Here is an 11,752-nt window from a genome sequence, read left to right as displayed (position 1 = left end):
GAGAAGTGATGTGCAAAGGCTGATTCCACCCACGGTCCCCAGTGAAGCAGGTCTGAAAACAAAGCCTACTGGGAAGAGCAGAGAGGAGCTCCTGGGAGGAATGGTCACAGTTGGGGCTAATAGGCTATTTTCTTTTCTATATTTTCATTTATTTCAGAGGATTGGCAAGGGAGAGATAAACATCAATGATGAGAGAATTATTGATCAGCTGCCTCCTGCATGCTCCACACAGGGGATGGAGCCTGTAACCCAGGCATGTGCCCAGATTGGGAATTGAACTACTCGACCACTGAGCAACACTGGCCAGGCTATTTGGATATTTATTTTAGAATTTAGAAGTGGCAATGACTGTGGCCTGGACCTTCCTTAAAAATCCCATTGCAACAGAGAGCTCAACTACCCTGACTGTATTTATGGTAAGAGCTATGGAGCCTTAGCCAAGAGTTCTACAGAGTACTCTAAACACCACAGAGCACCACTCCCATCAGTCAGGTAAAGCCTGAATACACCCCTGTCCTCAGGGCACTGTCACCTGCAGAATACCCAGCTCTTTCAATAAGGCTGTTTGGTACTGGGCTTCTTGGTGCCTTTTGGTGATACTTTAGCTTCTGGCCCCAAACCTATCCCGCCTCACTACACACTGTCCCCTATTTCAGGTTCCCGCAACTTTCCCCACAAAGATAATGTCTCCCATTCAATGTCAACCAACTCTGGAACATCCTCTTCAGGAACAGCTGCAGCCAAATATGCTAGTGTTAATAGCAACAATGATCCTGAGGGCCTTGGTCTTGGGTTCTGTTGCCACCTTCAGCACGCACCAGCCATTACCAAATGCTTAGGTCACTGGCCCACTGTCCTAACCACCTCCCTCACAGAAAACTGTCCCACATTGGGCTGCCACAGCCACTTTCTTTACACTGTCCTACATCTGAGCCCCTTTGTGTACATTTTGTCACCTATGCAGAAGCCAGAAAGGCCTGGATAAATCTGTAGATGGGCAAGGGGTTCAGAATGGAGAAGTCCTCATTCCCTGCAAGCATTTTCAAAGTGCTAGGTAAGTGGGAACCTATATAGAGTTGCAGAATAGAATGACCATATTTACCTCCCTTATGCCAGCAGTGCCTCTGGTCCCTGTCCCATCTCTCTCTTGCTGTGTGCACTGTGAGATTATAGAATAAGTTAGCTACAGCCCCCTAGATACAGAATTCCTCTCAGCTTTCTGAGATTTGAGAAAAGCACCAATATAGATGCCAATCAAGCTAATAGGATTACTCCCATGAGGCTAGTCCTCTGATAAATATGGCCTTTTAATCTGACATTTTCAGTCTTTTAATCACCTCATGCAGTAGGAGAGCAAAAGAGAGTCCATGCCATCCCTCATATACCCCTATTGGTGACAGGGCATCCAATAAGTCATGAGACTAGGCACTTTCCCATGTGGAACCCACAATCCAATCCTGACTATCATACCCCTTGGGCTAGGAAGCCTGCCCACTCCCATTCAGTTCTCACCAAGGTTCCAGGTAAGGCAAAAAACACAAAAATACTAAAACTAAATTCTAGGGAGATGGGTAGTCTAGCAAGGTATGCTGTCTAGTAGGGTCATGTGTCTTTGCCATGTTCACATTGGGGGCTGAGAGGCTGTGCTGCACGCAGAGGTTTACTGTAAAAAGTCCAATCCTGAGTATCCACTGTGAGGCCCATACTGTGGTCACGGAACCTGGACAGCTGGACACAACAGAATGGTCCACAATGAGTTAAGGGAGGCCCTCTGCAATGGCAGACTGTCTCCTCAGGCAGAGGCCTTGGGAGCTGGCACAGGTCCCTACTCCCCATCTGTTTGCGTCTCCATCTATGTCAGAGCCCACACACAGCTTAGCCAGTATACTTCTCACCACTGCTACTTCTCAGGTTTACAGGCTGTTACATAGAGAGACCCTGCAGCTATCTCTCCTGGTAACCAAAATCTGTAGGCTTCTGGGCCAACATTTAGCTCCAAGACTGGATGGAGAAACTAGCTAAGACCAAGGTGGAGGATTGCAGCCAAGGAATGACAAACATACTCATAGAGTTGGACCACTTGGGAATGATCTGGGTCCAGGGATTCTGGAACCTGCTGTGTCATCAAGCAAGCTGTTATCCTCCTTGCAACAGTCAGGCACAACCAGAAAAGGGCCAAAGCTTTATGCTCTCTTGAAGGGCAAACCCATCTTGGAGCTAGGAAGGAGAGCTTAAGGAATTTCTTGAACTGGTCACATATGAATTCTTTTTCTAAAATTCCCAGTGCAAGCCACAACTTTTCTGCCTCCATACAACACAAACTGGGCACAAAAGCTCTTTTCCATCCAAAGAGCATGACAACAAATACCAGCCAGGATGTCACGTGTTTTTCTTAGCTAGCATTGTCACTCACCCTAAGAATCAAAATTCCTCTATTCCCACCCCTATTAAATGGCTTCACCAAACTCTGCTCCAACAGCAGAATTCCACATATTACCCTATCACCCAGATGGGGGCCTCCTGCCTGAGAAGCACCAGGTAAGGGGTAACTACAGGTCACTGACTTCCCTGAAGGCCAGTACCTCAAGTGATTCTGGGAACGCAGTCTGTGACCTATGAAGAGCCAAAACAGATCTGCAGGCACGGCAAGCAGGGCCTGTTTTAGGGACTTATGTCTACTGGAGGGTACAAGAGGAAGAGTCCCCAAGACAGCACCAGCAGCAGGAGCACGTTGAGGCCATAGGCTTGGGAGGAATGAGGTCCAAGTCCTCATCATCTGGAATCTCATCCAGGTGATACCCATCCTGGAGCAGCTGGCGGCTCACATCCTGGTTCACCTGCTAAAAGCAGGAGAGAAAACTATAAGCCAGTCTGCAAAGCTGAAATAACTGCTGCCCAAAATGCAGACTCACATTTCCTTCCTGTCCATTCTCCACCCTCAGGTCAATCCCATACATTCCTGGATTGTAGGTGGAAATGCCAGCTTTTTCTACCTGTGCCTCAGCCAGCAGTGAGGGGCACCCAGGAGTCTGGGCCAGTAATGTCCAACCTGCACTGTCACAAACCCGCAGGGGAGTTACTCTCACTAAATAAGGAGGAATCTGATGTAAACACCAGATTCTAGAATATGTTTGAAAATCAATGCTCTGACCATTCCCACTGGGAAGCTAGAGTGGTCCCTATGAAGGCTGAAAAATATGAGACAATTACACCACAACGGTGAGGTAGAATAATAAAGGAATATAAGTTACAGTACAACAGGGTAGAGCGCAGCCTTGTCGGCACTATCATTAGACATATTGTCCTCCTATGCCTGCAAAGCTCATCCCCTGCAAAGTGGAACCTGTCAGACTGGTTTTACCAGCTCCTCTGAGCAGAAGGGAAGTCAGACTGGGAACAGTGTAGGACTTTCTCTGGTTCTTGGCTAATTTTTCTTAGTTTTAATAATTTTAGGCATCCAGATATACAAGGAGGATGCAATTTAAAAACTGCCTCTATTCTCTTTGGCAGAAACTTGGGGTTAGTTAACGGTTTCCAGGAGTCTAAGGAAGAAATAGTCATGTCCCCAGCACTTCGCTGCTGTCAAAACTCATGCCAGAACTCTACATCCCTTGTTTCTGTCTGGGACAATCACTCTGGCAACACATCCAAAAGACCAGCCCAAGAGTATCTCAATCCGAGTTCCCATAGATGAACAGAGGTTGTTTGGCCTGGAAGCAAGTAAGCTTGGTGGAGGATGGCCAGGGGAGGGGCAGGAATACTGATGTCAGATAAAAGATTATCAAAAAATGGGAGACTAGAATTACTGTGTGACTGGGAGGGCTGGCTTAGGACCACTGAGTCCAGGTGCAGGAGACATTTCAAATTAATAAGGAAGACTTAGCTCTAAGAGCTGCATTAAGAAGGAATTGTGCATATCTGCTGGAGGGAGGATGGGCAACAAGGTTTCTTGGAGGTAGTGAGTACCTGATTATAAGAAGCAACCGAGCAGAGGCTGGTAAACACCTGGCTGGGATTTTTCTAGAGCAGTGTTTCCCAAACTTCTCTCATGATGAGAATCACCTGGTGGAGTTGTTAAAATACAGATTCCTGAATCCCAACTAAGAAGTGCTAAACTAGAATTTTTGGGAACATATATTGTAGGTAAAATTGTATACTTAACTTAGTGTTCTTAGATTCCTTTTCTCAGTGGGAACTGAACTAGAAGATTTGTGAGGCCATTTCCAGCCCTAAGGGTCTATGGTGTTCTGAACTTTCAACAGCCCTCCTCAGTCACCTATACCTCTGCTGTGGGAGGAGGAGAGAGTAAATTGGAGAACCAACTGGAAGTCTGGCATTGTGCTGCGCATACAGCAGGCACTAGACAAGTACTCGGCAGTGGTGATAACACTGCCTGATGCCTGGCCCCACGCAAGAAGGCACTCTGCACTTGCCTCTGCAGAGGAATACCCGGAGGAGTATCTGGATTCCAGCTCCCCATCACTAGGAGAAGAGGAAGACAGTTAATTCAGGGGGATGCCTACGAAGCACCGCTGAAAATGACAAGGTGAAGAGCATGCACGAGGGTCTGCAGTACTTATGAAGACCACACACCATAGGATTCAAGACCAGAATTTGCTTTGAGTATACAAATGGTTCCTTCAATGGCTCCAGCAGGGACAAGGACACTGTCACTAACAGTGCAAGACATAATAGGGAAAGATGGTTTCTCCAGACAAGGCTGGAGCTCCAAATCCAAGAGCAGCATGAATCCTCTGAGTCCTCTGAGCAAGCCATCTTGGGATGGAATAGTGCTCCAAAGAAGACAGCCCTGGAACATGCATGAAGGGTTTTGGAAGAGAGAGGGGACTAGTGAAGGCACCAAGCAATCTGCAGTTTTACCCAAGTCACCTCTCAAGGGGTATTTCCAAGGAGAGCACTCACCTGTCAGAGTTGAGGGAAACCAGGTTTTCATCTGGACTCTGACTAAGAGCCGTATAGCCCTTGTTAAACTTCACTGACCTGAGGGAAGATGGGAGAAGAGATCAGGCATAGATGAAGCACCAGCATTTACAGGGAAAGACAGAATCCTTTCCCTTTATGGAAAAGGGCGGCTCTACTCCTGACCTGCCTTCTGCCTGTCACACAGCCACCACCGCCAGCTGTGCTACACAGGCACTTCCCCACTCCACCCCCGCTGCTGACAGCACTGCTCCTCCCGTCTGCTGTCCATCTTCACTCCACCCAGCCATGATGCTCCTCCCTAACTTAAGACAGTGAATGATTCCACAGCCCCTTGCTGTGACACCATCACATTCTTAAAGAAATAAAAAGAAAAAGGTCGTTTTCCTTCCTATTTTAAAATAGTGACCCTGACAGGTTGGCATCAGGGGAATCCCTAGCTGGACCTTAAGCGTGAGCCCAGCGCCTCCCAGCCTCCTCAGAGGACACTTCCTCCTGCGGACACCTTTTCCCGGAGGAGTCGGGGCGGCTCGGCGAGGCCCGCAGCATGCCCTTCCTCCGCAGAGCGGCCTTGGCCAGGTCCCGGTGCTTCTCTGGAAGTCAAAGGGTCCAGGTTAGCGGGTGTTCCCCACTCGGCCGGCCGTTTCTCCCAAACGCCAGGAGCCTGCTCTCGGCGAACAGATTATCGGGCCGGGAGGGGCTGCAGGTGCCTGCGGGGTCGCCCCAGCGGGGCTCCGGGCCCGCCGGGGGGGGGGGGGGGGGTGCTCGCGGGGCGCGGCAGGCCGCCCAGCAGACCCCATCGGGCCGCACTCACGCAGCTTGGCTTGAAGGGAAGGCCCGCGCTTCACCATGTACGGCCCCCGCTTCTCCACGGCCGCCGGCGGCTCCCCCTGGCGGGGGGCTCCGCGGCCGCTCGGCGCGGAGGGCGGCCCCGCAGGCCGTGCCCCGCGCCGCCCGGCTCCTGGCGGGGAGGCTCGCGGCGCGTGCCCGCCGCGCTGCTCAGTCGCCATGGCCTCGCCCGACCCCGCCTAGCGGACAGGACCGAGGGAGGCGCTCTCTTCCTACAAGATGGTGGCGAGCGGGCGCGGTGGTGGCCGCAGAGCTTCCGGCCCCGCCGGCTGAGGGCGTGCCCAGCCACCCGCTCTTCCGGGGCGGGCAAACCTCAGTCCCTTCTCCCGCTTCCCTGCAGTAGGGGCCCTGAATCTGGGATCTCCTGGCTGGCTCTGTTTCTAACGGAAATCAAATGTTGGTGTTTGTGGAGAGTTGGGGGCGTCTTTAGCCCCTGCGCGCACGTGGTCTCCGCCTGTGTCACGGGTCACATTGCAGGGGGAGCCGGGTTGGACGGAAAGGAACTGTGTGCGAAGGAGGTATTGCTGCGTTGGAAGTTATCGAATGAGATACTAGATGCCTTAATGAGCCAATTAACTAGGAGTCGTTTATTGTGCGCGGCCCAGAGGGAGGTGTCTCTTCCCAAACCTCTGAACCCCAACATAGACGAAGTCTCCCATATTTATACTGTTCGAGCCTCTTTGCAGATACTACAAAGGGCTCTGTGTGAGTTATTGTTACAGGCAGTTGTAACTTTGAATACATGATTTTGTACTTGGCATACGGATATGGGAATTATCTATTACATTTGGATGGCGATCTTGCAAGGTTTATCTTTTTCTATTATTTGAACTAAAAAACAGTTATTTTACAGAATAACAGACTGTCTTACAGTGCCAGAGTTTATAATGACAGAGTTTACAGTTCTAGGGACTATCTAACAATAGGAGAGAGTTTCAAACTGTTACACCAAGACTTCGTGATCCCCAAGAACCACCAGGGAGCCGAGTCCGATGCAATAAACAAGAGTCTTTTCCATGCTAGCATGGGCTCTGTCCCACTCACGCAGGCTGCATGGCAGAAGAGAGTGAATTTCTCCAAGCCCAGGGGTTTTACTCTGGTGGTGATGTCACTGCTTTGGCTGACCCTGATTGGTTGGGTGAGGGCTAGGGTCCAGTTACACAAAATGGAGGATAACTCCACCCTGCCCCACAGTAGAGTCGGGAGTTTATCCTCGCCCCGCCCTGCCCTCTCACAAACAGCAGGGTTTTTTTGTGTGTGTTTTTTTAAAAATATATAAGATGGAGGTTACTATGCTTCAGTATTAGTGCTTTTCTCCATAAAAGGAAACAGTTCGGAGAGAGATTCAAGGACCTTGCAGAGGTCATAACTAGAGGCAGTGCCTGGGTTGATTTAACGCCAAAAATCACTTTACTTCCAACTCCAAGTGTTGTCTGAGACCTTGGATGAGGCCAGACCCTCTTTAGGCCTTAGTTTCTACGTTTGAAAATGGAACCAACCTCACTAACCCTGCAGCAGTGACAAGAGTAAAATAGGCTATAGACAGAAGGGTGAAAGTATGCACTGACTCTGTGTGATAGGTAGGGCATGGAACTGCCATGGTGTTAAGGGTCAGCTCTCTGAGTGGGAGGGAGAGGGCTATCCCTTTTTGGGCTGTAAGAAAGATTTAGAGGGCATGACAGACATCAGCGTTGAAGCAAAGCAAGTGAATTTATTGAGGAAGCAAAGCAAGCAACTCTATTAAAGATTAGAGGCCTGATGCACGAAATTTGTGCAGAGATAGGGTCCCTAGACCTGGCAAGTGATCAGGGCCAGTGATGGGAGCCTTCCTGCCCCTGGCCGCTGGCTGAGGCCTTCCTTCGTTCTGCACCACTCCCTGGTTGTCAGTGCATGTCATAGCGAGTGGTCAAACTCTGGGTCAGTTGAACTCCCGAGGGGACAATTTGCATATTAGCCTTTTATTATATAGGACAAATTTGGCCTATAGCTCAAGCAATCACTCAGCACACTGCCCCGTGGGGGTTCAAGTGGTTTTTACCCTTTTATAGGTTCCTGCTTGGATATTTTGGGCAATAGACTAAATTTTAAGTTCTCTTTTTTACTTTGTTGTGGCTTTTCCCAGAATTTATGAGAACATCTGGAGATTTTATCTTGGCAGGTCCTAAGACTGCTGACTTCTTTGTTCAGTGGGTGAGATAACCCTCCCCCCTTTCCTGTATTCTTTGGTTTTGGAAGACAGGTATTAATCATTTGCTTTCTAGTATTGTTGGGGAAGGTAAGGTCTTGCTACAAGCTGGCTACAAACGGCACAAACTTGTTTGGCCTTGTTTAATTTTCTTAGTTTTCCCTTCTACTTGCCCAGAAAATTTCCTAGCTTCTTACTATTGTGCCACAATGGCTCTTGACTTCTCTGGCCTGAAGGGATGTGCTTGTAGCTAGTTGGAAAGAAGTCCCAGATCCTTGTAGGAACTAGTGAGTCTCCTGAGGCTGTTTGGAGTCAAATGCAACTTCTGAGCCCTAAGGATGATACAAATAGTTGAGCTAGACTATACCTTAGACAGCATAGGAGAAACGAATTTAGAGCTGGACTTTTAAAAATATATTTTATTAATTTTTTTACAAAGAGGAAGAGAGAGAGATAGTTAGAAACATCGATGAGAGAGAACCATCTATCAGCTGCCTCCTGGGGATGTGCCTGCAACCAAGGTACATGCCCTTGACCGGAATCAAACCTGAGACCCTTTAGTTTGCAGGCTGACACTCTATCCACTGAGCCAAATCAGTTAGGGCTGTAGTTGATTTCTAATTTCATTCCATTGTGATGTGAGAAGATGCTTGAAATAATTTCAATTTTCTTGAACTTGTATAGGCTTGTTTTGTGTCCTAACATGTGTTTTCTCTTTGTGAATGATCAATGTGCACTTGAGAATGTATATTTTGCTGCATTGGGATGAAATGTTCTATAAGTGTCTATTAAATCCATCCTAATCCAGTGTGTCCTTTAGAGTTTCAGTTTCCTTGTTATGTTTTTGTAAGATCTGTCCAGTGAAGTCAGAGGGGTGTTAAAATCCCCTACTATGACTGTAATGTTGTTGATCTCTCCCTTAAAGTCCTCTAACACTTTTATATATATATTAGGTGCTCCTATATTGGATGCATGATGTGCTTTGGTGTGGTCCTCTTTGGATTCCTTTTGTTTGGGGTTCTGTGCGCTTCCTGGACTTGTAAGTCTAATTCTTTCACCAGGTGGGGGAAGTTTTCTGTCACTATTTCTTCCAGTATTCTTTCGGTATCTTGCTCTCTCTCTTCTGGGACTCCCATCATTCTGATGTTGGTTCGCTTGAAGTTGTCCCAGAGGTTTCTCACACTATCTCCAACTTTCTGGATTCTCTTCTCGTCTTGCTTCTGCAGAGGAGTTTCCTCTTGCTCTTTGTGTTCCAAATCTTTGACTTGATTCTTACAATCTTCCATTCTGTTTTTAGGACTCATTATTATATTTTTCATTTCAGACAATGTATTCTTTATTTCTAGTTGATCCCTTTTCATATCCTCAAAGGTCTCATTTATTTTATCAGCCTTTTCTAGGAAATTCTTTTTTTTTTTAATATATATATTTGATTTTGTACAGAGAGGAAGGGAGAGATATAGAGAGTTAGAAACATCGATGAGAGTCATTGATCAGCTGCCTCTTGCAAACCCCCCCACTGGGGATATGCCCGCAACCAAGGTACATGCCCTTGACTGGAATCGAACCTGGGACTCTTCAGTCCCCAAGCCGACGCTCTATCCATTGAGCCAAACCAGTTTTGGCTCTAGGAAATTCTTGAAAAACCTTATAACCGTGGTTTTGAACTCTATATCCAGTCTTTTGTTCTCCTTCATCTCTTTCATTTGAGATCTATTTCCTTGTCTCGGCATTTTTGCTGCTTCCCAGAGTTGGTAGGGTAGCTTTGTGTGTTTGGTGTCCTATATGGCTCAGTGGGTCAGCCTCCCCAGTTACCTGAGGTAGACACTCTTGGTGCTCCCCATTGTGGACTGTGTGTACAACCTTGTTGTAGTTAAGTCTTGATTGTTGTTGGTATCCCTGGGAGGAATTGACCTTCAGGCCATTTGGATGTGGGTATCAGCTGTGTCTACTCTGGGATACCTTCTGTATTGGAGACAGTCTTATAGGATCAGACTTGCAAAATTGCAAAAGCCTCTGTGCTCAGCTTGGATAGGGTGGAGTCTCGAGGCTGAGCTGACAGTATTGGCTTCCCGTAAGCCCTGCCCTTGTGCACTCGCCCGAGTTTCCGCCTGACCATCCTGATTCCCCGTGCAAGTGCGTGGGTACCACAGGGGCTCGCCCGGAATTGGGTTGGGTCTCTGTAGTCTGGAGCTTCTGACTCCATCCATTATGGAGAGGCTGTGGCAACCTCTGCGGTCAGACCTCTCTGCGCACACTCACTCGCATGCAACTGTAGATCCTGCCAGCTGCGGCTCCCGGTTCCCCCAGTCTCCCAGTCTCTCAGTCATTGGGTGCCTTTCTCTACAGTCAGACTCCACCTGTATGAGCCTGGGTCCATGGGGTTTCGGCCGGGGTTGGGGTTCAGTCCAGTCAGAAAGGGTTCAGTGCAACCGGGACTTCCTTTCCCCTCCCGCCAGCCAGGAATTCGGCTGCACTTCCTCTCTGTGCGCGAGCGTCTCCCTACCTCAGCGCTTTGTGGCTCTCACTGAGATCCGGGAGCCTCTCTCCTTTCTGATTATAGATTCCCCGCTCGGCCAGCTTTCCTGTGTTTTTGGATGATGTCCATTCTGATTTTAGTTGTTGTTTTGAAATTGTTGGGTGAGGCGGCAGCGTAGGTGCTTACCTAGGCCGCCATCTTCCATGTCATCAAGAGCAATGAATTTTTAGTTACCACCAGAGCCTTGCCCTGATGACAGTGACCAGCATCCCCCTTGATTAGGCACCCTCGCTCACCTGCTCCACTATCCCACCGCAGCCAATGCCTTCCATGTCCATGCTCTGCTGAGCCTGCTGTTGACACCTGTCACATACCAACTGCACCCCTGGTGGTCAGCACACATCATAGTGGTTGTTCAGTTGTTTCGCTGTTTGGTCTATTTGCATCATATTAGCCTTTTATTATATAGGTTGAACATATATTCTTTATAATGGAAAAGAAACTAGTAAAAATATTTAATGCCATGGTGATATCAAGCATCTAGAAGAGTTCAGGAATCTGAGAAAGGCTGCGTGTAAATTAATAGACTATAAGTATAATATAAATTTGTAATCCATGGAGGAGCCAGAGAAGGGCTTAGCTTCAGTAACCAAGTTCTCTCTATCTCCAGACCCAGGGATCTCTTTATTCCCACATTTTTCCCTGTAGCAAAATAGATATACATATCACAGGTAAGTTTGGCATACAGTAGGCATGGTCAGGTTGGAGGAAATACCTTTGGCTATTCAGCTGTTGGCCAGCAAAAGGAAATAACACGTCGATTAAAATGCCCTCAGCTGTCTGGCAGCAAGCAATCATTTATGAATCTTTTTCAGATTTGGGGAAATGCTTTTGGCCATTCCAGTAAGGAAATAATATGTATCTTCAGACCTTGCTGAAGGCTCAAGGTCTACTAACCTTTTGAAGGTTGAACTTCTTGCATTTATGACCTGCTGTAATTAGCTTCCAGCATATATATATATAAATATATATATATATATATATATATTTAAAAATATTTTTATTGATTTTTTACAGAGAGAAAGAGACAGAGAGATAGACAAAAAAATTGAGAGAGAAACATCGTTCAGCTGCCTCCTTCATACCCCCTACTGGGGATGTGCCCGCAACCAAGGTACATGCCCTTGACTGGAATTGAACCTGGGACCCTTCAATCCACAGGCTGACTCTCTATCCACTGAGCCAAACCGGTTTTGACTACAGCATATATTATTATTTGAAGGAAAAAAGACCACAAC

General features: G+C 47.7%; 1 protein-coding gene across 5 annotated transcripts; it reads right to left on the bottom strand.

The window, feature by feature from the left end:
- Positions 1–309: 309 nt before the first annotated feature.
- Positions 310–6,049, bottom strand: FAM219B (family with sequence similarity 219 member B). Of its 5 annotated transcripts, XM_045586805.1 has the most exons (7): positions 5,934–6,044; positions 5,756–5,891; positions 5,447–5,534; positions 4,924–5,001; positions 4,594–4,810; positions 4,434–4,482; positions 2,746–2,837 (listed from the first exon to the last, which is right to left on the bottom strand). In XM_045586805.1, the coding sequence occupies exons 1-6, from the start codon at positions 5,949–5,951 to the stop codon at positions 4,480–4,482; spliced, it is 540 nt and encodes a 179-aa protein (XP_045442761.1). In that variant the 5' UTR covers positions 5,952–6,044; the 3' UTR covers positions 2,746–2,837; positions 4,434–4,479. The 5 variants fall into 5 exon arrangements, with proteins under 5 accessions (XP_045442759.1, XP_036311593.1, XP_045442761.1 ...); XM_045586800.1 differs by having other exon boundaries at positions 5,756–6,049; XM_045586801.1 differs by having other exon boundaries at positions 2,749–2,840; positions 5,756–6,049.
- Positions 6,050–11,752: the final 5,703 nt, after the last annotated feature.

The sequence above is a fragment of the Pipistrellus kuhlii genome, unplaced genomic scaffold (assembly GCF_014108245.1).
Source record: "Pipistrellus kuhlii isolate mPipKuh1 unplaced genomic scaffold, mPipKuh1.p scaffold_m20_p_1, whole genome shotgun sequence".
Lineage (NCBI taxonomy): Eukaryota > Metazoa > Chordata > Mammalia > Chiroptera > Vespertilionidae > Pipistrellus > Pipistrellus kuhlii.
This window is presented reverse-complemented; position numbering and strand designations above follow the sequence as displayed.

What these genes read in the sequence shown, in the direction of transcription:
- FAM219B (XM_045586800.1), bottom strand. Translation starts at nt 5,951, where the DNA reads ATGGCGACTGAGCAGCGCGGCGGGCACGCGCCGCGAGCCTCCCCGCCA. An exon ending in CCCGACTCCTCCGGGAAAAG is followed by an intron (nt 5,002 to 5,446) that starts GTGTCCGCAGGA and finishes ATCTTCCCTCAG; the next exon opens with GTCAGTGAAGTTTAACAAGG. An exon ending in GTTTCCCTCAACTCTGACAG is followed by an intron (nt 4,811 to 4,923) that starts GTGAGTGCTCTC and finishes TGCATGTTCCAG; the next exon opens with GGCTGTCTTCTTTGGAGCAC.